Source organism: Musa acuminata, chromosome BXJ3-7 (assembly GCF_036884655.1).
Source record: "Musa acuminata AAA Group cultivar baxijiao chromosome BXJ3-7, Cavendish_Baxijiao_AAA, whole genome shotgun sequence".
Lineage (NCBI taxonomy): Eukaryota > Viridiplantae > Streptophyta > Magnoliopsida > Zingiberales > Musaceae > Musa > Musa acuminata.
The window spans coordinates 4,563,036-4,588,013 of NC_088355.1; the positions used below are offsets into that span (position 1 = coordinate 4,563,036).

Genomic DNA, 24,978 nt, shown 5'->3' on the forward strand with positions numbered 1-24,978 from the left:
TCTTATGAGAGCAATTGAATCTCGATAGAGGATCATTGACTTTTGATGTCGTAATAGGATTATCCTATATGCTTTATCCAAAAGGATATGATAAGTCACTTGGTCAGAATGAGTTATGATATATATGACTCATGTCCAGCTCGATATTGAGCACAGAGGGTCACACACATATGGTAGGTTTTGCGACAAAGTAGAGGTTCGAATATGAGATATCCGTTGGAACCCATATTTTATTGGATATCTAGTAAACCTACCGTATGGATCATCGGTAGAGAGAATGATAACCGACCTCATTCATCTACACATTCATATATATATATATATATATATATATATATATATATATATATATATATATATATATATATATATATATATATATATATATTCGATTGGCATTTGTCGACTAATTCAATTTAAATATTAGTAATTATGATTATCGTATATCTTATTTATCATTCATCAAATATTTGATCTCTCATGATATTAATTAGAGTTTTCAATGTTCATACACCTTAATATCACATGCTACACCTTTTAATATCATATGGCTGACACATCGAGATCGTGCGAGTGACACCACATGATACCTTAATATCACATGGATTACACCGTAATATCACATCTTGAATTTGATACGTCATGATTGTAGATAATTCCAAGAGGAACATATCATCTTTCTTATAATCAACATCGACGCTAAGAATAACAATATTATTGGCTCATTATAAAATGACTATTTAAATATATTATAAAATATATATTTCTTAAAGTCATAAGTTGAATCATCCGATTCTAACTTAGTTATCATAGGAACGTTATCAAAAATACTGTAGTCTTATAAGATTCAATACAATATAAGTTGGACAAGATTAATGATAAGTGAAATCAACTTGGATCATATATAGAATAACGTTATCGATTGGTTCAAAATCAATATCCAAATCGAATAATTAAAAAATTAACATTCTAAATATAATTATACATATAGATTAATAATAAAAATATTATATATGATTTGATCACAATGTATATATGCTGATTCCGAACTCACGGTAATTAAATATAAAAAAACATTACCTTCGTATATGCACCGGCATGATATTTAATTTAGAAAAGTGATCAAATCGTCTGCCAACATTAGAGCAACATTTCCAAGGATATAGTTGTGTTGGCTTTGGAGGGTAGATAGATAATATTCCCAACCTTATAGGTTTGTTTATGCACCATTTATTGTTCTTATTCTTCTTCTTCTTCTTCTTCTTCGCTCTTCATAAATGGCAAAGCGAGTCAATGTTCACACGTGACTTTTTCCTTTCATATCGAGTATTTATTTATTTATCTATCGAAATTTTAAAATAATACATTAAAAATTATTATGAACGCTAGAAAAAAAAATTATTTCCTAGAAAATTTTAACTAAACAAAAAGGCAATTTACATTTCATGCCATACTCTAATGCGTAATAAATAACTAAGACATAATAAAAATAGAAATAGCTTAATCCATTATAATCGCAATGCAAACAGACATCGGTTCCTTAACCCACAAGACATGGCTGTTTCCTTAACCCAGAAGGAGGAGAGGGTCTTATTTGTCCCAGAGTGGCACATCTGTAAATCGATGGATTATAATTACTTGATTTCATAAATAAAGATTATATTTCTTTAATATCGTTCTATTAACCGTTACAATACATTTAAGCGGCACTGTCAACAAATGTTGTGTGACAACAGAAATAATGATAATATAATAGATGTAATTCGAAAAAAGCCCCTCAAAAATAGAAAGCTGCTATTTTGTCTCATAAAAGACACGGTTTTCACAGTACAAAAAATAAAAATAAAAAAATGAAAAAGAGTGAGGCGTCCTCCTTTAGGCCTCTTTGATTTGCGCTCGCCGGCCCTCTCTCTCTTTCTCTCTCTCTCTCTCTCTCTCTCTCTAAACCCCCACCTCGCCGCCCTCCGCCTCCTCCTTCTCCTTCTCCTCCTTCCGGTTGCTCTCCGGACTCGAAGATGAGCGGCGACGGTTCTAGGGTTTCGATCCCGGCCGGCGTGCGGCCGACGATCCAGAACATCAAGGAGATCGCCGGCAACCACAGCGACGAGGAGATCTACGCAATGCTCAAGGAGTGCGGCATGGATCCCAACGAGACCGCCCAGAAGCTCCTGCTCCAAGGTCTCCTCTCCCGACCTCCTTCCCCTCCCGGTGCCTCCCACCCCCTTCTCTCTTCCGTGCTTGGCCTCTGCCGCCCCCCCAGCTCAGCTTCGATTCTCTATGGGCGTCGATTGCTCGGGAGAGCCACGAAGTTTGTTGTCGAGTAAATTGAGCCACGGCGCGCTGGGCTTTGTGGTTTGTCGACGACGGATCGCTTTGTCGTTTTGCATTCTCGACGTTTCTAATCGGATATTCTGGGGTGGGAGATTTGGGGCTTTCGACCTGTGAATTTGACTTGTGTGATTCGATGTTTGGGGTTATGTCGATCGACCGTGGGTGTGGGAGCTAAGTCGTCGATCTTTATGCTGTTAAAAGTAAATTGAGTTTTTTCGTTACTTGGATCCCCGCGTTCTTTTAGATTTGCTTCCCCTTTTCTGCCTAAAATTTTGGACTTGCTTTTAACTTGAATCGCGGATTAGATCGGTCATTTCACCTGAAAAGTTGCTATATGTTCCTTCCCTCTTGCGTAGGGTGTGTTTCAGTAGGATTTGTCATTCATGACGTTGGAATAACTAAAATTTCGGAGCTCCAGTGCCTTTTCTTAGTTATTTTTATAGAGCAACTTGGTAATAATTCAGTTTTCGGTGTTACTAGCGTGGTTTGTACCTTGACAAGGGAGTGACACCATCTCCACAAACGGATTTACTACGTGTGATGCACTAAATGCTTCCTGATTTTTTGAAGGTCTGGTTGTAATTGACATTTGGCGTTTTTAAAATATGATGTTATTAACAGATCCTATAATGTGATGTCGTGACGTTTTTTCTGCTTAGCTTAATCTATATAATCCAAATATATAGATGTTTGGGTGAAAGGCTTTCCATGTCTTTGGCCCTTCCTTTGTCTCTCTTGTAATTACAGTATGCATGCATCAATTTGGTTATTTATTCTCAAAGTTTTCCTTTGTGGGCGCACATATACTTGAATGTAAGAAGGGACTTGTTCATGGACTATTGGTCTAATTGTGCACTGGATCATAACTATTCTTTTGGTTTTTGTTTTACAGACCCCTTTCACGAGGTAAAAAGGAAGCGTGACAGGAGAAAGGAGGTAAATCTGCTTTATTTCCTTTGCAGTTTTTGTTTTAATGCTGTCAGCATCTTTTTTTACTTCTGTTGAGTGAGGAAAGTTTATCAGATCACTTAACATGATGCTTATGTGATTCAGAACAACATTATTTCTTTTTAATTTTCGGTGAAGCGATTAAGATTTATCAAAGTTGCAGACAAGTGATTGCCTTTTAGTTTGGTCTCTCGATTGATCACTACATATGCTATTTCATCATGCAGTCTGAATCTTGAAAGGCTAATTCAAGTCTATATTGAGGGTCACATCCAAGTCTTAAGTCATAAAAGGTTATCTCACTTTTTAATTCTAGCTTTGCATGCTGTTATAATGAATCAGTCCTTTTCTTCCTGTTCTGTTAGAGTTTCGAGCAGGATTTGGATTGAAGTGAATCCATAACTGCTGTTCAAGTCCTGTAGGAGTCGTATACAGAAGAAACTTGCTATTCCCAGTAGGAATCCATTTCAAACTGAATGATTCTTAAAAGAGCCAATACCACAAGAAACTAATATGCAGCCGAAGCAATTAATTAGGGATGTCCAACTATTAAGTTCCTTACTTGTATTATCTTGCAAGGGTCATGGACTGGGATAATTCATGTTTTGGGCAAAATGGACAAAACTGAACCATTTTGGATCAGTTTGAAGCTGAAACCAGTCCCAGAATTTGAAGTATAAGAGTTTCATTGATTTCATACAAAATCTTGTCGATCTTGATTGAGTTTTGGTTGTAACTCAATGGTTTTGACTAGTTGAGAACTGCTCCAAACCTGCCTGAAGCCTTATCTTTCATATAAACAATTGGACGAAGGCTGCATGATTGCCTCTATCACATCCCAAAACTCATTGAAATCTTTTCTGTTTCCACATCTTCCCACAATTTACCTCTAGAAACGAAAGCTTGATGGTTCAAAATTCTGTCATTGTTTTCAAGATCAACCTAAGGATGTGGGAATATATTTGATATTCAGGTTATTTTCAAATCAATCTTATGTTTCTTGTTTTGTTATATTTGGACTTGGGATTGTGTGACTCCATCTTTACAAGTAACCTTTATAATGGACATCGAAGGCTACACATTTTGGTTCTGTTGCATCTTCAGAAGGGAAACTTCTGATGCCAACATAAAGTACCTTTAATTATTTTGCAAACATTCATAAGACCCTTTTTTGGTAATCTTGGAGAATATCTTTACAAACTGCCTTGCTAATATTTGATTTTTTACAAATTTTCTTTAGTATTCTAATTTTAGTATGAATGGTCACTCTAATTGAAACCAAAGTCAAAACTTCATACTGTAAGATTGAGTAAACAATCATTTGCCCTCATATCAGATAGAATTGATTTTAACTCGAAAAAAGATGGGTAGATAATTCTATAATAGATATTTATACCTAGATGTACTTAATATAATATATATTTATACCTAGAATTTAACATCTGATCTATTTGCTAGGTTTAAAAGCTTGTTTTCTGTTCCATATGGATTTTTACTCCAGGACTAAGCAGGTTTGATATTGGCATTTGTATTTTCTTTTTTTTTTCTTAAAGAAAGAAAAGGAAAACAACTGAGAGCAGTTAGGAAACAGTATATAGATCATGATGTAGAAAGATTGAAAAAGGACAAATTAGATGTTGGATTCCAACTTTGTTAAGGTTTTTATGCCAAATGTTGAAGACAATTTCTATTCCGTCCAAGTAGTACAGTGACCTCCATTATTTGTATGAGTTGTTTTCAAGTGTTCAGTTTATTATCTTATATGTTGAAATATGTTAAATTTGCTCGCAGAAGTTTTAGGTTTTTGAAAGTGTCATGTCTTTTGATAAATGCTTCTTCAAGGGTTGACTTACAGCAATGAATTAACATACAGTACCCTGAGGCAAGATTTACTTGAATTTTGGCAGTAACTTGGTTTTTTTGATTGAATCTTTGATATCCTTCTATGACAAACCAGATTGAGATCATGTTTTACTTGGAGTTCCATTTTTATGTTTGGGATAAATTTGTCTAAGTGCCAATATTCACTCCTGTGGTGGTTTTACAACTATACAAGTCACTGTTATTATTATTTTTATGTGAAATTAAAATGAGGATTTTCGGCATATGAGTGTCTTTGATAAGTTACTTCACAAGTTAAGTGTTCTGCTATTCTCTACAGAATGTAAGAGAGCCTGCTGATCCTAGGTGGAGGGCGGGGCTACAAGGACGAGGAGGTAGGGGAGGTCGAGGGAACTACTCCTCACGACCTGTACTTAGTGGTATGTATTCTTTTGGAATATAATTTATGAAGTTTACGTAGCGATTAACCTGATCTGTTCAGTTTCATGTTTATTTCATTGGTACTAATTTGTTTATTTCGTCAAGCTGCTGTTTCAATATGAAGACGCCACTAGCTCATTGTTAGTTACGAAGCTAATTAGCTAACCAGTTTGGTTCAACATGTAACTTCATGCTCTTTCTTCTTTTATTAGACATGTCATGGTTAAATTAATTTCAACTTCTTATTTATTTAATATCTGTTGCCAAATCTGATTTTATGCCATCTATCCGTATGCACAACTGTTTCTCTATTGTAGCACATGTATTGTTCCACTTCTAACGTGTGTTGTGTGGTCTGCATTTTGGTTACTCTTTCCATGTTTCACTGCTACCTATCAAATTTTGGATATAGACCAACTAATTCTCATTGCCTGCTAGATGCTGCTGCTGGAAGAAATCTTACTTCAGGAAAGGTTAATGGAGTAAATCAAGGTTCAGATAAAGGCATTCCATCCTCTTCTTCAAACACTCCTGATACCGAGGTCAAATCTGCAAATTCCATATTAAGGTATCTATTTTTATCTTTTTATTGGCTCTGATTGAAATACACTGATTTTGTCAAGTTAGAATCATGCATGATTTTTCTGATGCTTATGTTGATGATAATATATGTTGTCTTTTTTTGCACTGGCTATATGCCCAATCAATTGTGCTGATGTTCGGACACTGATGCCCTTGGAGGCTGCTACCAATTGAGAAATGCTCAACACATATAAGTTAAACAAGACACTCTTCTTCACTACTTAAAAACTCTGGGGTGGATGATGATAGTAATAAAATGGACCATGATTTGGAGATGTCTATTCTGTTTACATTTTCATCTACTGAGTTATGTGGATGTATTACAGTATTCCAGTTAACTTTTCCCCCAACTGGGCAATGGGCATGCTTAGATTTAGAAAACCTGTTTGCTTGTTATGTTATTTTTCTTCTTTTTAAATGTAGAAGTGGTTTGGACATATATTCTTCAATGTTCTCTGGTACGGTCTGTTTTCTCCATTAAAGCAAATGTGATGTTTTACAACTTATTTTACTGCATGTAGCATATTGATGAAGCTACATTTTTCAATAATTGCTAATTTTCAGCTCCATATCTGGTCCAACCGATGGCCCCAACAACATAGATCATCCGATATCATCTCAGAGGTCCTATGTATCTGGTGTCAGTGGCATTGCTCCACAAGAAGAAAGTTTTGGTGTTGTGACTACTAAGACTGGGACTTCCAGGTTATCTCCTACTGATGCAAAGAGTGCTCCCACAGGTGGACATTCTATACCAGATTCAGACAAAATTTCATCAAACAAAGCAGCAGCACCTGTTTCCGAGGTCTATGTTCCGACCTCAGATCCTTTGTTAGCACCATCTCTTGATGCACACAACCCTGCTGAGCTAGAAAACATCAAGCCGATAACAGGAATTCAACACTCAGTTGTTGAAACAGCCACTAGCCATGCTGGATCTCAACATATATCTGGATCCAATTTATCATACATGAGTGGAAAATGTTCTTCTATGAGCAGTCCTTATATGCATGGGAAGGTACCCATGAAACCACATGAATCAGGATCAAATGAACTATCAGAAAAATCTCAAGTTGCACCTTCTTCTTTTTCCACTGCTACAGGCAGTAGACCATCCTCTACTTACAGCAATCGTTCTCAACAATTAAGTGGGTTGCAGAAAGGTAGACCTTGTCACCTTTGTTATGTCACCTTTTTACATACGTTTGGATACGAGTGTTTGGTTCATTATAATGAAAAGTGTTGTTTTGCTTTTGTTATCCCAACCCTTTATTTACTGTACACCATGGAAGTTTGAGAAGTAGCTTAGCATATAAAAGGTTAGTTCTTATGCTAATGATACTGTGTCCCTTGACGACTGCCGGATCCTGCCGGCCAGCCTTCATTCCTGTTCCCAGCCTATAGCAACTCCCTTCATTGGTTAAGTCACCGTGGATGAGCAAACTTAGATGAGTACAAATGTATATAAACTTTTTAGTTTAAGCATTGACAATATGATGGAGTAGGAGCAGAGGAAGAGCTAAGAAGACATCATTAGAAACAATGAGAAAGCATATAATAACTCTGACTAGTGATGTTGCCCTCAAAGGGTCTCAATGACAGGAAAAATTCCATGTTGCTGACCCCAAATAGTTGGCAATGTATGGCTCTGTTTGTTGTTGATGATGATAGAGAGATGGCTTGTTTCTCCCTTTTATAGTACTTCCGTTTTTTTTTGTTCTTCTGTGCTGCCAGCATGCTAAGCCGTGCCTATTGTTGGCACAACTTGTCAGATCAGCACCAATCTTGCATCCTGCCGGCACAGCTTGTGTCGATCTATTTGGTTTTCTGGAACAAATAATTGTTAAATGTGGATCTTAATATCAAATTATCTACAACAACAAGGCCCCAAACTATAAAAAGGAGATAAAAAAAACACCTGCTTCTTGATTTCGAAGTTCTAACCTATCAAGTTAAGTCAGATTTAGCTGGTCAGAACAAGATAATTTGGTTATGTTGGCCACGAAACGTTGGAATATTAAACATTAGATTGTAATATAAAGGTTCATATTCAGGTTTTGACTATCTAAGGATTAAACCAAGTTAATACTAGGATGAAGTGAAGTCAGTTGTGATGGCCATAGTTTTCAGTCACTGTTCACACATTTTGTAATTCAGATCTTTATTTGAACTAAACATAGAAGCTAAAAACACATGATAAGTTAGTCCATCCTGACCTAAATTGAATGTTTATGAGAATTGGCTGTTAGTAGTCTATATCTGAAGGGAACTCCTAAGAGAGAGTCTATACCTGCTAGCATCTCAGGTTTGACATCTCAAGAGATAAAGACAACATCTCATGTAAAAAGAAAAAAAATGAAGCCTGAATATATTTACCAACCATGCCTAATTTTTAGGGGGGTAAAATAAAACATGTCTCTTTAACTAAATTAGATCTGCTGTAGTTTGTCTCTACATGAGATGATTTGCTTTTAGTGATAACTAAAAATTTAATGCCTTGAGAAATTCAATTCTATCTACGGAATTAGAAGCAGTAGAGGATTTCTGTTCATTTTTAGTAGGATGCAGTGGTAAGGAACTAGGCCCCAAATCATTCTGCAATGCTATGTCAAAATGGCAGCCTATGTATGTTGGAATTTTTCTGATGCTGACTAAAATGTTCTAATTTTATAAAGAACTCTTAAGTCTGAAAGAAACTTGATCTGAATGCAGTCTTGGCCAAATTAGCATCTTGAGTCCATTGTTCATTCTTGCATGTTTCATGTTTCTAAAATATATCCATAGTTTTGATAAGACGTGTTGGGCTGGTGGTAGATTATCTTTGTTAAAAACAATTGACATTTTGAAAGAACCTAACACCAATAAACAAGAAAACTAAATTTGTTGATTTTGAGGTTGGTTTGCAAATTTATATGGATTGTGGTTTTGATGCATTAAATGACAAATATTTACATCTGACTGTTTTGGAGTATTTTATACTTTTAAGCAAGGTCTTTGATTTTCATAGTATGTGCTGGAAAGGCACTAGCATAGCTCACATGGAATTTTAGAAAAGTGCTGTGTCAGGATGCTCTCGGCAAAACATCATGACAAGTGCTAGTGCTGCACTATTATATATGGGCATTCCTATGTTTATATGTCAAACTTATTTCCAGTTCAATTCTGATAATAGTTTCTGAAAGGTTTGGCAAGTATCAATATCTAGTTGATCTCATAATGGCAGTTTTCACATGTAACATGCAGTATAACTCTTTACATACCATTCTGATGCTGAAACTGTGTGTGGGTACAATTCCTTGAGTTTGCATTTATTTGCTACTCTTAGTCAAGTTGGTGAGCTTAAAATTGCCTAAGTAGCATTCTTCTTTTTATTCAGCGCCTGTTCCTAATAAAGAGTGGAAACCAAAATCAACACCTGTAATTGCTTCTCAAGCATCTGAAATGACTGAGACCCCTGATGTACCATTGGCGGCTGAAGCTGTTGCTGCATCACTACCAGCACCATGTTCTGTGGCCTCAGAGGTAACTACTCTGATGTTAGAAAAGAAGCTGGAGGAACTGAAGCTATCAGACAGAAAACACGTCATTATTCCAAACCATCTTCAAGTTTCAGAGTCTGAAAGACATGGGTTAAGTTTTGGAAGTTTTGATCCTAATTTTGAGTTGAATATGGGTTTTGCAAATGGCCCTGCAAAAGACAGGATTGATACACCAGTTTCTGACTCATCTCAGGAGACTGAAGAAACTACTGAGCAGCCATCTCTAAGGTTAGAAACATTAGTTCTGCTTCTTTCTTTTTTTTCGCCGCAGTTTTATATACATATGTGCTGTTCTACATATGTGGTTCTTTTTGTTTATTTTAGATCATGATGCACATTTGCATAATCAACTGTTGTGTTTGATGAGATGAAATAACTGTGGGAAAATTGGATAGCTATAAACCTTAATAAATGTGACCATACCATGCATGGGCACATTAGTGTCTGGTGATGAACTTTTGTACCTTAAAAATGATCCATTTAGCACTCATATTTTGTTTTATATTGTTTTGGTCAATCAGAAAGCTTTTGAAGTTCAATTGCATTTTCTGCTCAATTCTCCTTTCTTTGCTGTATGATAATGAAGAGATCTGTTAGTGCCATGGCACTGTTATAGGTAGCTTCATATTGGAAACTTACCACAAGAATATTAGTTAGTTTGTTAGTCTAGTGGTATCCCAAAAGGAAATTGGCTTTGTTGAACTACATGGCATGCAACGCAGAGTGCCTTTGCCTTCTCCTATACATAAAAAATGCTTCAGTTGCCTTTACAAGCTGCAAGCATACTGTATTTGTTTTAACTTTTAATGAAGGTATCAAGGGATAATTTATGAACTGTTTTTTACTTCACCTTTCTCTAGAAACTCTATATTGGATTATAGGATATTGTTTTTGTATTCTTCTTCACTGTAATTCTGTTTAATATTAGTACTTATGCTTGGCTTATATTGATTTTGATGTCTGATTGTGCCTCTTCTAACATTTTTCTTTTTTGTGCAGCACACACACTACATCCTCAACTGCTCAAGATGACTTTATAAATCATCCGCAATCACCTGAACAGGTGTCAGATAATTATTCAAGCAATGAAGCTGGCATTCCCTCCAGCATATCTGCTGCTGCAGAATATGACCAATCTCAAAATGAAGCTGCTTTGGTTCCAGAAGGCCTTCAGAACTCAGTTGTTCAATCTGCACCATCATATCCTTCACTAGGATTGGTGCCTCAAGTGTTAGGAAACCAACTTGGACAGTTTGAAAGTTCAGAACATCAGGCTCAAGATACTTCGCGTTTCCCAAGCTTTCTGGTATGATAACTCCCACGATCTTTATATTGTGTTACATGAACTGTGAAATTTGTTGTTTGATTGAGTGATGACATGACTGTATATAACAATGAATCATATTTCGATTGTGATCAATATATAGTCTGAACAAGGATTGGTAATAGACAATATTTAACTTTAGCATGGGTTGGATTTGGTATGTAAACTGTGTTCCTAGGATCTGTTTGATACTACTATTTCTTGTGTTTCAGATTTTTCTCTTTCATGTTGTATTTGGTTGATCTGCTTTATTTTCTGTAATTTTTCTGGTTGAGATGTTGATTCTCTGATATACAGGTCCAGCAAACGTATGACCCATCGACAAGCTACTATACACCATTCTATCGACCTACTGCTGATTCTGATGGTCGTATATCTCCATTTCTTGCACCCGGTGCCTCTATGTACAACAGGAACATTGCAGTCCTACCCTCTCAGACTGGCCAGGCTTCTAATGAGGTTTTCATTCAAGCTTTCTGTTATGATTTACCTTTTTCTAATTCAAGATACAAGTAGGTAGCCTTTTGAGTTATGTCATACTAATCGCAATCATGTTGCTTCTATTGGTGATTGCTTTTGGAAAACCATAGCTCTCCCTTTTATCCTCTTGCCAGTATGTAACAGTAAACATATGAGACTTGTTTGGCTTATTTTAGATGTTCTATGGTTCTAGAACTTTTGTAATTGTATTCCGTGATTCTTGAGTCCAAACCAACTTTTTTCCTTGTCTTGATAACCTATTTTGGCTTTAATATTCTACTAAAATCTTCTTGTTCAGATTCACATCACATATTTGTATTCTGATTAGGATTCCAATGCTGATGTTTTCTTTCCTCCTCCAGAGTACCAACGCCGCCATGCTATCTACGGCTGGCTCAACTCCTCTTGCAACTCAAGCTGCAGTCACCATGCAGGGTTCTGTTGCTATTCCACAGCAGCCAGTTCCCGTCTTCCGGCAACCTGCTGGTTTACATATATCTCACTACCCTCCCAACTACATTCCATACAACCAATATTTCTCACCATTTTATGTTCCTCCCCCCACCCTTCACCATTTCTTGAGCAGTCCTGCATTCCCTCAGCAGCCTCCTACTGGCAGCATGTTTCCAACTCCTGGATCTGCAAATCCTGCCACCCCTGTCAAGTACTCTCTTCCCCAATACAAGCCTGGTGCTAACATTGGTAACTCAACAATTGTTGGAATGCCAGCTGGTTATGGAATGTATAACTCAACTCCAGCTGGCTATACTCCTGATGCTGCTACTAGTGGAAACTCAACTGCCAATGATGATCTCGGATCTTCCCAGTTTAAGGAAAACAATCTTTGTATTCCAGGGCAGCAGGTATGTTCTCTATACTTGGCTAGATTTTATATGTGATATTTGGTTTATGCCTAGTTATTTTGTTCATGCAAAAAGTTCATAGTTCTGCTGTTACTGTAGATGAGTAAACTTTAATTTAAGATTAGAGAGAGTACCACAAATCATAATTAGAAAATGTGATTCATAGAACTTCAAGTTTTAATGTTACTGTTATATCTCCTAAACTCGTATGTGGTGATTAATTTTTGCTACTGCATTTGAATTGCTCATGCAGCTGTTGTTTTCTACTTTTTGTTTTTATCTAAGATTGTGGTAGGCTAGAGTGTTCCTTTTTTGCTGTTTCTTGGGGTCAAGATGTGGAATTACATGTTGTATCCTTAGCTTCAGAGACTGCTCAAAGGAACAAGACCTTATCAGATGAATTACCCTTGTAGTTAAGCTTACTGAAGCAGTCTGTTAACTGGAAGAATAAGACCTTTTCTAAGGTTAGCACATAAGATAGTAGGATACTGTGAGCCTGAAACCATGTGGAGCTTGACTTGTAGACAACTACTTGGTAAATGCTGTTCTAGGTGTGGTTGGTGACTTGTTTATTATTTCAGAGACTCAAACCATCGCTCACATCCATTACTATACAATTTGTGTGTATCACAGATAATTTTACTTTCCCATATCTTCTCATTTTATGCTAGTTCTTTTATTTACTCCGTTAAAGCTGAATTATGTTTTTGTTGGAGTTTATTTACAATGGACTACTGATAATCTCACTCCTTATGGGACTTGCTATGAGCTTAGCTCAATCAATTTTTATGCAGCAGATTTAGAAGATAAAAACCTTCAAGAAGATACATTTGATTTTATATGAATAGTTCTCCACTTAATTGTCTGAATACAAACATTTTCCATGTCCGGTCTCTTGACTTGAAGTAGAAAATATTGACCATAGCATATAGAAAGAATATTTTTGAGTATCTGTTTTTGAAAACATGAGAAGCAAGTGTAATATGAGCATACAACATGTCAACAAATTATGGAAGACTGGGATTGTATCCTGCATCCTTATGGAAGTAGATAACTTATACCAAGTATGTACTGTCTCTGCACAGGCAGTTTGGTTTTCTGGTAGTTTTAGTTTTAGTTTTAGTTGGAACATAAGTTTCCAAAGGAGCAATGTGCTTTTCCCGATTAACTTGGTGTAAAGGCTTTTGTTTAATTACTAACAAGTGCTTACAATCATTTTTAGCTTGCCATGGAGCAGGGGCATATGACCCCCTTCAAAGTTAAGATGCATTTAAATTGGAAGCAGTTGAGAATGAATGTGAGGACTCGCAACGCCACTAAGATTTCAGTATATCCTTCTCAATTTCAGTCCAATTTTCAGGAGACCAGCCACCAATCCAGATCAGCTGGAGTCAACTGAGAATGACTTAGAAAAATTAGGTATAACCAATCCAGGCACTAATGGGAAGAAAAGGGTAAAAGAGAGGTTGAAATAAAGAGAAAGCAGAAGAGGGAAAAAGAAGGAACAGAAAATTTTCTGGAAATGACTGCATAGGTTAGAATTGTTCTGGCAAGTAGGGATCGGTACTTATAGTGAGGAATGATGAATCCTTTGATGCGAGGACTTATATTCCTGTTTAATATAAGCTTTGATTTTCAAAAGGTTTACCTCTTGTTACATGCAAGGCCTCAGTTGGGACTCCCATTCTTCTTTTTCTCTCCTTTGGAAAAGAAACAAATTGAAGTTACATAAAAGATAGTTTATAGAAGTGTTGCACTCTAGCAGTTAGCAAAACCATGGTTTGTCGTACCGATTCTTATTGGTGTACCGATATGTCATGGACAAATCTATACATAGGGTGTTCGATGTAATGTTTGTGTATGTCTGTATCTTTCGGTTTTATTCATGCTTTGCACAATGTGTAGAGGGCTTGCAATAGGCTTGACAGTCCCATTTTGTTGACTTTTGTGATCGTTTTAGTCTTGTAAACGTAGGTTGTGTGCAATCGTTATGCAAAGGTAAAACTCCTCAAAAACAGACCATCCAGGTAGTCATTTTGGCGGTTTTCTAGCTCCGCACAGTAGTGAGGAGTGTCAGCCAGCACAACACCTAGGAGCTACTCGAGTAGCACATGGTTGGATGGGCCTTTGGGGTAGCGCCTAGAGTTGGTTCGTTGCCTTGTTCTGCAGTAATGTTATGTGGGCACTTATGGGGACTTTGACCATGACGGACCACATTGGATCTTTTGTCGCATGACCGTTCAGAGCTTGCAAAGTCTATATTTATAATTTGCATTGCTTATCAAGTGCTCGCTGAAATGACTGCTTGTGGGATCCCGAGTTAAACGTTTCCTCTAACTCGTCTTTTCTTTTGCAGGTCCTTAAGGGACCTGTGGACAGACACACAATGACACGTCACGACTTAGGCAAAACCAGTTAAGTCTGTGACAGATCGACCATCGGTACGATACGTACTAAATTGTACTAACATACCAACACATGGTACAGTGGGGCATACCAACATATTAGTGTGAACTACCTATACCGGTCCCTTGTCATACCTATACGTACTATCCATATAAGGTAGTATGCTGTAGTATGACGAACCTTGAGCAAAACTATAATTTTTTTAATATTAGAAGTTTGTGGATATGGAAAATTGTGTTTGTTTAAACAAAAGTAAACATTGATAAAGAAAGTAAAAAAGAGCTGCACTACTTGGTTTGTTTGGCCATATAAAACATGAAAACCTACACTTTATTGTATATCAATTAACCATTCAAAAATGTCTTTTTCTAGTAATAGCATAAGATTTGTGAAATATGTTAAAAATGTTAGATGGTTGAACTGTTGAGCAATAAATAAAAGGTTAAAATTCAAAATTTTAAACAGTTAGATTTTAATTTTAGAGCCTGAGAGACATCTCAATTTTTAACTTTACTTTTGTTTCATGGTCGTATTTATTTTATAGCATAGTTGTTAGACTAACAATACTTTGAATGCTAGAGTGCTAGACAATTACAAAACTATGTATACACAAAGTTTGTATTGTTGAAATGAGAATGTTGAGTTGGATGATACGACAAGAAGTGTTTTCATTCGTGAGGTGTCGTCTCGATAGAAAATAAAATGACGGAGAATTATTTAATCATGTGTGTAGGAGACGCAAGTAGTTAAAAAAAGTGAAATGATTACTACTAGTGATATGAGACATAAAATGATGAAAATAGAAATTACAAATTACAGATAAAGAATTAAATACAATATATATATATATATATATATATATATATATATATATATATATATATATATATATATATATATATATATATATATATATATATTCAAGTAACTGACCCAAAATAGTTGGGACTTTACATATTTGTTGTCATTGTTGTATCTTTGCAAGCCAAAGATTTGTTCCTTTGTTTTTGTAAAAAGGAATATTGAAATTCGAATCCTAGTCACCCATGTTGCCAAGCAACAATCTTAATAATGCCAAAACTCACTATTAATTTATTAACCAACCTCACTTGAGTTTGGCTAACCCAGTTTGATCTTGATTTTTCTTCTAATGGACAATCCCATTCTGGATCTTGAATGCAGTTTTGAATACGTTGATCTTGATTCGTTAGTTTCTGACTAATGAAGGTCCAGTGTATTTTCCGTATCAGACATTCTATATACCTCCCTTTTGATCTTCTCTGGCTTGTCTTTTTCTCTTAACTCTCATTCCTGCAAAAGTTGCCTGATTGTGTTCTAAGCCATACCCACTATCATTTCCTTCAAGGATATATACCTAAATTATATTCCAACAGTTGAGTGAATTTTGAGGCATATCTTTGTCAGAAATATATTGTGTACTGCTACTATCTCTCTAGGGAGTAAATATCATGATTAGCAAAATGATTTTGTCAAGTAAAATAATGATTTTATCAAGTTACTCATTGTACTCAATATCCTTGTATCTGTGCTTCTTATATGACTGTGATCAACTAAGGTTGTTTCACCACAATCATGGTAACAAGTTGATAAATATGCTTGTCTCAAAACTAGACCTGCTCTTTTGTTCAACCAAGGAAAATTGTATGGTGTTTTTTTCCTATTTGTTGGTGGTTGATACTGGGGCTCTTGGTGCATTATATCTTGCCTTAAACAAGTGATGAGATTATGTTGTTTAGCTTCATGGGCCATGTAGTTACAAAATTTCTGGTTGTAACTATTCAACTTTGGTGTTCCATAATTAACAGAATTATGTTGATTTTCTTAGAATCTGCAAGATGAGGGTAGTTAACGAGTTGCTATATAGCTCATCAGGTAACAAACATGGGATTTAGATAGAGCCATGGGGGCTTGTGCTCTATCGGTAGTGAGCAAATGCACTTCCATTTTTTTTTTTCAAAATGCACTTCCTTGTTACTGTTATGTTGGGTGCATACACTGATAGCTTGCGGTAATTGGTATCTTTTCCTGAGGAAATTTGCAACACTAGTAAATAAGACTCTCTGCATTATCCATTTTCGAGTCTTTTATGCCAACTTATTTGCTCCTTTGAGAAACTAAGCAAAAATTTCAATTGTCCTTGTGTACTTGGGACTTTTCTAATATTGCTTTCTTATTTTTCATGTAATAATATGCATGTTGTATAGTTAATATTACATATATGTATGATGTTCTTTTGCATAATTAATGACCTGCCTATGTCCAATCTATATGCATCAATTCGTCTTGGTTATATTTGAATCCTGGTGTGTTTGAAACAGAGCGAAAGTTTGTCTGTCTGGATTCCAGCACCTGGACGGGATATTTCCACCCTTCAGGCGAGCTCTTACTACAGCATTCCTCAAGGACAACACATGACTTATGCACCAACGCAAGCAGGCCATGGTGCCTTCAGTGGAGTCTACCACCCTCCACCGACTGTTCCAGCTTCTTCTGTTCATCCATTACTCCAGCAGTCCCAGACTGTAGCTGGAGCCGTCGAAATGGCCGGCCCCCCTGCTGGTGTTTATCAACAGCCACAACATGCCCAGATTAATTGGACGAATAATTATTGAGAAGATGATGTCCAATCTAAGTTACAGTAGCCAAAGCAGGTGACTAAGGCTACTTTGGATAACAGTTAGAAGATATTTCAAGATGCAGCTTAGGGTGGCCCGATCCAAAGGAATATATATATATATATATATGTCTAAAGGATCGCCATCCTGCATGAAAAAGGGTTCTGGGCTTGGAGTCGCTAGGATTTGATAGTTCAGCTTATACCTGTGACTGATACTGACCATTTTTATGTTAGCTGCGCGGTCTGCTCAGGTTTTTGTTTGCTGCGCATTCTTTCTTGTTTGGTCGTTTCTTTCTCTATCCATTAATGGTACATTGGGTGGTGAAAATTGTGGCTTTCCTTTCCACCATTACTTATGATGAGGTCATAAAGACATTAGAAGATAAAAAGTTAAGCTACTGGATTTTCAATTTTTTTTGGTTTCCCCACTGCCTTGCCAGTAATGTAAATTTTGATAGTAAAAAGAAAATTGTAGAACAGTTAATATTTGTTGTACCTGTGATAGCTTCTGTGACAATACTTCATTGTTGTTGTTCATGGTTTGACAAGAACACATGGAACAAGCTGCTCTGCAGGTCAATTAACAGAGCATGTTTGTGTTCTGTCGATGATCTTTCCCCCCGAGGGGACAATCCATGGCAAATGGGAGAGGGAGAAAGGAAGCTTTCGTCCCAATCTGATCACTGTATCGGCCCTTCACCACTCGGTAAATGGAGTTTGCAGATTTACATTTATGCAGTGATTAATTGGTTTCAGATTGCTTGGAATAAAGATTGAAGGATGCTTTCACGTTGAAGTGAAATGGCATGCATTTCAAAAGATTGTACCTCTTTTGACACCAAAAACAAATCCCTAAAATTACAAGAAGACAAGAAAATTTTGGTATGTATTGATGAGATCATATTTAGTCATCGATTCGAAGCAAACGGATAATAATAATTAATATTAGCAGATTCTTTGATAATTATATATATATATATATATATATATATATATATATATATATATATATTCTTTGATAGTTATATAAACAGAGACAATATTAATATATTTGATGTCATTAGTAGCATAATTTATGTATTAATAAAAGTGTATCGATTGCTTCCTTGATAGGCTTCTTTTACCTCTATTAATAGTTTTATCTTATAGATCATTTATAAATAAAAAATTTAAAACGTATAATTTGTATAAAAAATAAATTAGTAGCATAATTTATCTTTTGTATAAAAAATAATATAATATAAATATTCATGCTCGAAATAAATATTTTAAACAATATGTTGGTCTAATGTATAAAGATCCATCTAATTGCCAAAATAAAAATCTCTTTACTAAGAAAAAATGTATAGAGAATCAATATTTTTAAAACATAACTTATAGAAGAAATATCAATTTTCAATTTTAGAAAAAAAATATGTTTAGGATATGAGAAAATGATGATTTCTATATAATATTCATATTTTTGGTATTTTCAAAAGGTACCTCCTTTTTTGTTTTTTTCTCAAATAATATCTTTCATTTTAAAAATAACCTAAAATACCTCTCAAAAGTTTTTCTGTTAAAAATTTTCACTCATTTTTTACCCTTTTTTTTGTTTTTTCAATAAAATTTATAATGCTATTGATGTGTTAAAAATAATATAAATATTATTATAAAAAAATAGTATAAATGATATTATATTATATCTATTTATGTATCATTGCTCATAGATTATTACAATATCATATTTTTAGGTTCATAATTAATCTGATTTGAGATTAAAAGTCTATTCAAATCATGTATAATATTTTTGTTATGGTAATTAAAACAACACTATAATAAGATAAATATATTGTGATAGACCAAATTCTTATAACATAAATAATTAAAATGGTCTTTTTTTGTTTTTGTTTCATTTAGATGGATAAAAGTACTCCCTCTCGTTTGCCGAACGGTATTAATGGCGGAAGGAAAGTAGCGTATAATACATTAACAATCCGACCCGCGTGCGCACGCAGTCGGCGATCTCCCTCCTCTCCTGCCCTCCCTCTCGGATCCCATTTCTCTCCACGTTCCCCGGACGATGCAGCGGACGGCGCAGGCGTGGTTCTCCGGCGGCCCCAGCGAGCGCGACGCGCCGCCCACCACCTCCCTCCTCGCCGACTGGAACTCCTACGCCGCCTCCAAGGCCGTCGAGGAAGGCGGCTCATCCTCCCTCGCGGGCTTCGATCTCGAGGCCGCCGTTAGGACCGCCAACGATAAGGTCGCCGGAACCTTCAGCGTGTGAGCCCGCTCTCCCGTCCCCTTTTCCCTCTCCGATCCTTGTCGTTTTTGTTGCTTGGTTTTCTTTAAATAAGGTTGGGATTTTCTGTGGAGTTGAGGTTTGGATCTTTGCTTCGCTAGCTGAGATTTGATAGTTGAGTGTCACAAATTAGATTGGTTAGCTCAGATCGTACGAGATTTAGGGTTAGCTCTTTTCTGCTGATTTCTTGTTCGTTTTTCTCTGAAGGGAGGATGGATTTTAGGGCTTAGGTAAGTACTATGTACCTCAACGAGGAAACGGCTGAATTTGAGAACATGTCTATATTCTCGATGCGTTTAACCTTATCAGGTCATCCAGGATCGACTGTAAAGAGCTTCAGAATGTTAATTATACAGAGGAAATTGGTTTGTTCTTTATCATATTCGAAAATATGTTCTGGTTCTGAGTTTTGATTTATGGTGTATCTGAGTGATAATTCTCAGATGTATATATGGCAAAGTTGGGGATTTAAAGAGTTCGTAATTATTCAATTAACGCATTTCTGGTTGCTGGAATACATTCTTGCGGTGTTTGGAGGGACAATTAACATGAAAAAGGTGGTTGTCAGTAACATGTTAGTAAAATATTTGAATAAATGACATCATTATCGCCCTACGGAAATTTGTGAAGTTGTAACCAGAAGATAAATACGGCATTATTTTTGTCCTTTAATGAGGATTGAAGCTGTTAATGTTGTTGCAAAACAAGTTAGTTTAATTTATTTTAGTGAGTCCGTGTGACATTCTATCTTATGGTTTGATACTTCACAGGGTTTCTAAAGGTGTTAGAGAGCTACCTGGGAGCTTCCAGACTGCTACAAGCAGTGTTCCATCCGGGAAATCACTCATGTACTTTGGACTGCTCCTTGCCAGTGGTGTCTTCCTTGTGTTCATTGCATTCACCATGTTCCTTCCGGTCATGGTGCTGATGCCACAGAAGTTTGCCATTTGTTTCACCCTGGGGTGTGCACTTATTGTCGGTTCATTCTTTGCTCTCAAAGGTCCTAGGAATCAGCTTGCTCACATGTCTTCAAGGGAGGTACAGTTATTGTCACAAAGGATGCCAATTCTGCATGCCTCTTTCTCTTGTTTCACCAATATCAACTGTTATAAAAAACAAAGCTAATCCTGACTTGACTGTTTGTCAAGTTGCTATCTTGGTGGGAGGAATCATTTACTAAGATTCCTTTTATCGTCATAAAAGTAGTATAAACTGTTAGTAGTGAGGCAACAATTAAGTGAAGTTACATTGAAACTTTTTTCGGGTGCTTGTCTTGAAAATAGATTGAACAGTTGCTATTATTATTAAGAAGAAATAGTAATTGAAACTCAGAATGGCTAGTGAAAGTTCTAGGGATCAATGAGTGTGGAAAAATGATAAGAGATGTTAAATTGGCAAAATGAGTGGTGCTATTCTCAGGCTTACTTTCTCAAAATCTGATCTGTGATACGAGAACTTTTGCATCATGGCTAGTGATTTGCTTATATGACATTTGTTATTTTTCAAATTCATGAATATTAGATTTCCTATGAATGGTTGCTCTTGTCCTTTTTCTAACAGCAAATATCTGTTTATAGTTGCAATGTAGTGAGGTTGTTGTTGTTATTGTGGCTCAATATGTGACTATCGCATACAACTCTACTTCTGATTTCAATGTGGAGCTGATTTGTCTCTTCCTGGTTTTGTGTGACCTTGGCCTTTGTTTCATCATAGATCTTTTTCGTTCACCTTGACACTTGAGATACGGAACTTGATTTTAAGATGGTTGACTTGGAGTTTACTATTGTGTAATTCTCATCAGTACGGGTGAAACTATTATCATCCTCAAACTCACAATCAACGATGGGATGGTCATGCATGACACCAGTCCCGATGGTTGTTCTCTGTCTACAATTGTCAATCTCTATTTTCTCCTACTCGCTTTGCCATGATCAACACTCTTTTATCATCTAAATATCATGCAAGTGGCTTGACCCCCTTTTCTCCTCCTTGTCTACTCTTTTCTCCTGATTGTCATGATTTATCCTTCAGCTCTTATCTTTGAGAAACACCAGGGACCAGATCGGATTAATCGGGGACTTTATTCAAAAAGATAGAGGGGAAAAGGAAGATGAGACAACAATGAATCTGTCTTTCACAATTGCTAGAAGTCAAATCCTGCTTCACAAGTTCTTCAGTTTGTCTTACACTGGTTTTAGGTCTGGGTAGGATGCTACCTAATCATATATTGCGATTGGTTAGTTATGTTTTCCTTACTATGCACTTCTATACTTGATTGATCGGAAAATTGAAGTTTTTCAGCTATTAACGACTTATTTATATTTTTAAGTAATTATTGGTCCTGTGTATATTTTTTCATCACTAAATTTTATAATTTACTATTCTTTTCGATTTGTCTTGATTTTTTTTATCCCTGAACTGTTGGTCTTATATGTATGTTTTCATTTTGTCTGAAACAAAATTAAATCTTAGAAGACATGATGGATTTAGACTGACATGCAAATTATATATACTGTTGATTATGTGTAATATTTGTTATCATTTAGTGTTTAACACTTTGTGACCTGAACATGTTACATATTTCTTGAGTTGTTCATGTGTGAGTGAAAGCTTTTTGGTTGTGAGTACAAATATAAATATTTCTTATATTTTCTCAAAGAGTATTTTTTTCTCATATTAAATAATAGAAATAAATATTCCATAATGTTGATTGATTAGCTTTAAAATTTTGTCACTTGTTCGAGAAATTTTGGATGATAGATAAAAAAAGCACTAATATCAAGTAGAAATGATCTACTGTTAAAGCTGGTCAGAGATGTGTGACGTTATATCTTTTTTCTGCTTTGTTTGATTATTTTCTTGTGATCACAAGTGGATCAATATTTCAAATATCAATCTGATCGGCATGTACGACTGGCCAAGGATCGGTACTGAATCGTATCGCTGGTATCATTGATATCTAGCTTTTTATTTATTATATAATGATACTAAGCAGTACAGCTTGGTATATCGACAGGTATATCGGTTCTGTTTTGGTACAACAAAGTGTCGAAACTTGTATAGGACCAAAATTTTAAGCCTTGTCTTGCGCTACTCAAGGCTTCTTCAAAATTAGATTATATTAATGATGAGTGGATGTCGCATGTGTTTGGAAAATTTGTTCTTTCATAAATCTTGTGCTGATTAAGCTTAGGAGTTGATACTAGGATTAGGAAGCAGGTCTTCAGTTTGAGAAGATTATGCAAAGAATATGAAAGTAAGGTTCAGACATGAAGAATTGTAATCTTTATGGTGATAACATAACTGATAGGTCTTTAAAATGTTTTGTATCTGAAATATATGCTATAAAAAGATTGGAAGTGTCACAAGAATTGAATTCTGGGCTAAAGGATTGCAATTGATTAACATAGCCAATTCTTTCTGGCCGATCTTTGTAGCATTTAAACTTGCCACGATGTCAAGATTACCAAGATAAATTTATTCAAAACATAAACACTGGTTAATTTGCTTATTAGTGTTTTTGTTTATTGTGTTTGTGGTTAATTCAAAACATAAACACTGGTTAATTTAAACTTGCCACGATCTTTGTAGCATTGAATTCTGTGATAACTCATATAGTAGTGTTTTTGTTTATTGTGTTTGTGGGAAGTAATTTCACTTACCCACCTCCCCTTATTCCAGCTATGGTGATTCTAGTCATGTTTTAACATCCTATGTTTTTCAGTTGTTCACTAGGACAACAAGTACATTATCAGTAGCATTTTAGTACTGGTTCCTACCTTATAGTTTGGTTTGACATAACTATTGTTCCAATCCTAGTATCATAACATGGATGTTGATGTCTGTTGCAGAGACTTCCCTTCACATTGGGATTTGTTGGCAGTATGGTTGGCACGATTTATGTGTCCATGGTTCTTCATAGTTACGTCCTCTCTGTTCTTTTCTCCGTCATTCAGGTAATGATCTTCATGGTCCTAAGTTGTCTTGTGTTCTATGACAGATGATGACATGCATAGTTGTGAAATTCAAGATGCTTGTTCACACATTTTTTTCCTCCACAATGTGCTAGTATTCCCTGTGTGAGTATGTCAAGGATTTACTTGCCATGAAGATGAGCATGACAATGCTGATTAGAAGTTGGCACTGTAAGTGCAGGTGCCATGTGTCATTTGACTGTTGCCGCCACACAGGCATGCAAGTAGTGGTATTCTAGGTATTAAAATAAGAAATGTGTAAAGAGATAAAAGAAGAAACTCAGATCCCAGTATTTTAAGTGAACTTTGGGGGGAAAAAGAAATCAAGTTGCTAGAATTTGTCCAAGTGATTGAGCTACCAAATGAACAAAATGCGGTGGGACAACTGATCTCTGGCACTTGGCTCTTTTGGCATCTCTACTAGAGACAAACATGGTGGAATGGCTGCAAGTTTCTATGAGAAAGGAAACTTAGGTTGGACTGTGTAAAGAAATGAACTAATGTTCAGTTTGGTTCAGACAATAAATAAATATGTTGAATAGGAGTGTCGGAAATCCCTTGGAAAAGATATGTGCTGGTCAGCATTAGCCATTAATGGTTGGTTTTCTTTTTCGTTATTCGTTGGTACAAACAACTTTATCAAGACATTATGGATTTAAATCATCCTTAAAATTGGCTCTAATCAACTCCCTCCTTCCATCCATTGTAATTAAACTAGGTTTTAGCTGAAGCCAGTATGTCATGCATGAGCAAAAACTGCATGATATCAAGTTACTTAGATAATGGAGTATATCTGGAGTTCTGTAATATTAATCCTCGACTTTTTTGGTTTCATCTCTGCAGGTTCTGGCACTAGCATACTATGCCATTTCGTACTTCCCTGGAGGATCTGCTGGATTGAAGTTTCTTTCTTCAACTTTAACATCCTCAGTATTCAGGTGTTTCGGCAGATAATTCCATTAGCCAAAAAAAAAGTTACTCATATTTTTTAAACTCAGGGTTCTTATCATCTGAGAGCTCTTGGATCACTGTCTGTTGCAGCAATCTAAATCTTTTGGGACTTCATTTTAACTAGTGAGCTTGTAATATGCAACAAAACTTGCTAATACGTCCTCATGGTTTCTTTCTCTAGTAATTTTGCTTCCATCGATTCCATGGCAGCTTGCTCTTCGGTCTTTGATAAATTTATTTCTGAATTGTTATTAGAGTGGAAAACCATTGATGTTATGAGTCCACCTTATTGCCCATGTGAATCTTAATGTATTATGTATGAGATATCTGATGATCTCTTCTTGAATCTTCCTTCCAGGTAGAGTCTATAATGGCATAAACAGAATGGATATCGCAGGA

The 24,978-nt window shown here is 35.9% G+C and overlaps 2 protein-coding genes across 2 annotated transcripts; both read left to right on the top strand.

Moving 5' to 3' along the window:
- Positions 1-1,862: 1,862 nt before the first annotated feature.
- Positions 1,863-17,868, top strand: LOC103990491 (GBF-interacting protein 1). The gene is made up of 10 exons (XM_009409655.3): positions 1,863-2,178; positions 3,224-3,267; positions 5,441-5,540; positions 5,980-6,109; positions 6,688-7,286; positions 9,500-9,890; positions 10,662-10,968; positions 11,284-11,445; positions 11,829-12,329; positions 17,075-17,868. Exons 1-10 carry the CDS (start codon positions 2,016-2,018, stop codon positions 17,366-17,368), a joined length of 2,691 nt encoding a protein of 896 aa, XP_009407930.2. The 5' UTR covers positions 1,863-2,015; the 3' UTR covers positions 17,369-17,868.
- Positions 17,869-19,306: 1,438 nt separating this feature from the next.
- On the top strand, positions 19,307-24,763 carry LOC103990490 (protein transport protein SFT2). Its single transcript, XM_009409654.3, has 4 exons — positions 19,307-19,635; positions 20,425-20,692; positions 23,506-23,610; positions 24,472-24,763. The coding sequence occupies exons 1-4, from the start codon at positions 19,436-19,438 to the stop codon at positions 24,580-24,582; spliced, it is 684 nt and encodes a 227-aa protein (XP_009407929.1). The 5' UTR covers positions 19,307-19,435; the 3' UTR covers positions 24,583-24,763.
- The last annotated feature ends 215 nt before the right edge of the window (positions 24,764-24,978 follow it).

Excerpts from the sequence above, each read along its gene's own strand:
- LOC103990491 (XM_009409655.3), top strand. The coding sequence starts at position 2,016 with ATGAGCGGCGACGGTTCTAGGGTTTCGATCCCGGCCGGCGTGCGGCCG. Across the intron at positions 9,891-10,661 it reads ACTGAGCAGCCATCTCTAAG|CACACACACTACATCCTCAA; the intron begins GTTAGAAACATT and ends TTTTTTGTGCAG. Across the intron at positions 12,330-17,074 it reads TTTGTATTCCAGGGCAGCAG|AGCGAAAGTTTGTCTGTCTG; the intron begins GTATGTTCTCTA and ends TGTTTGAAACAG.
- LOC103990490 (XM_009409654.3), top strand. The coding sequence starts at position 19,436 with ATGCAGCGGACGGCGCAGGCGTGGTTCTCCGGCGGCCCCAGCGAGCGC. Across the intron at positions 20,693-23,505 it reads CTCACATGTCTTCAAGGGAG|AGACTTCCCTTCACATTGGG; the intron begins GTACAGTTATTG and ends TGTCTGTTGCAG. Across the intron at positions 23,611-24,471 it reads TTCTTTTCTCCGTCATTCAG|GTTCTGGCACTAGCATACTA; the intron begins GTAATGATCTTC and ends TCATCTCTGCAG.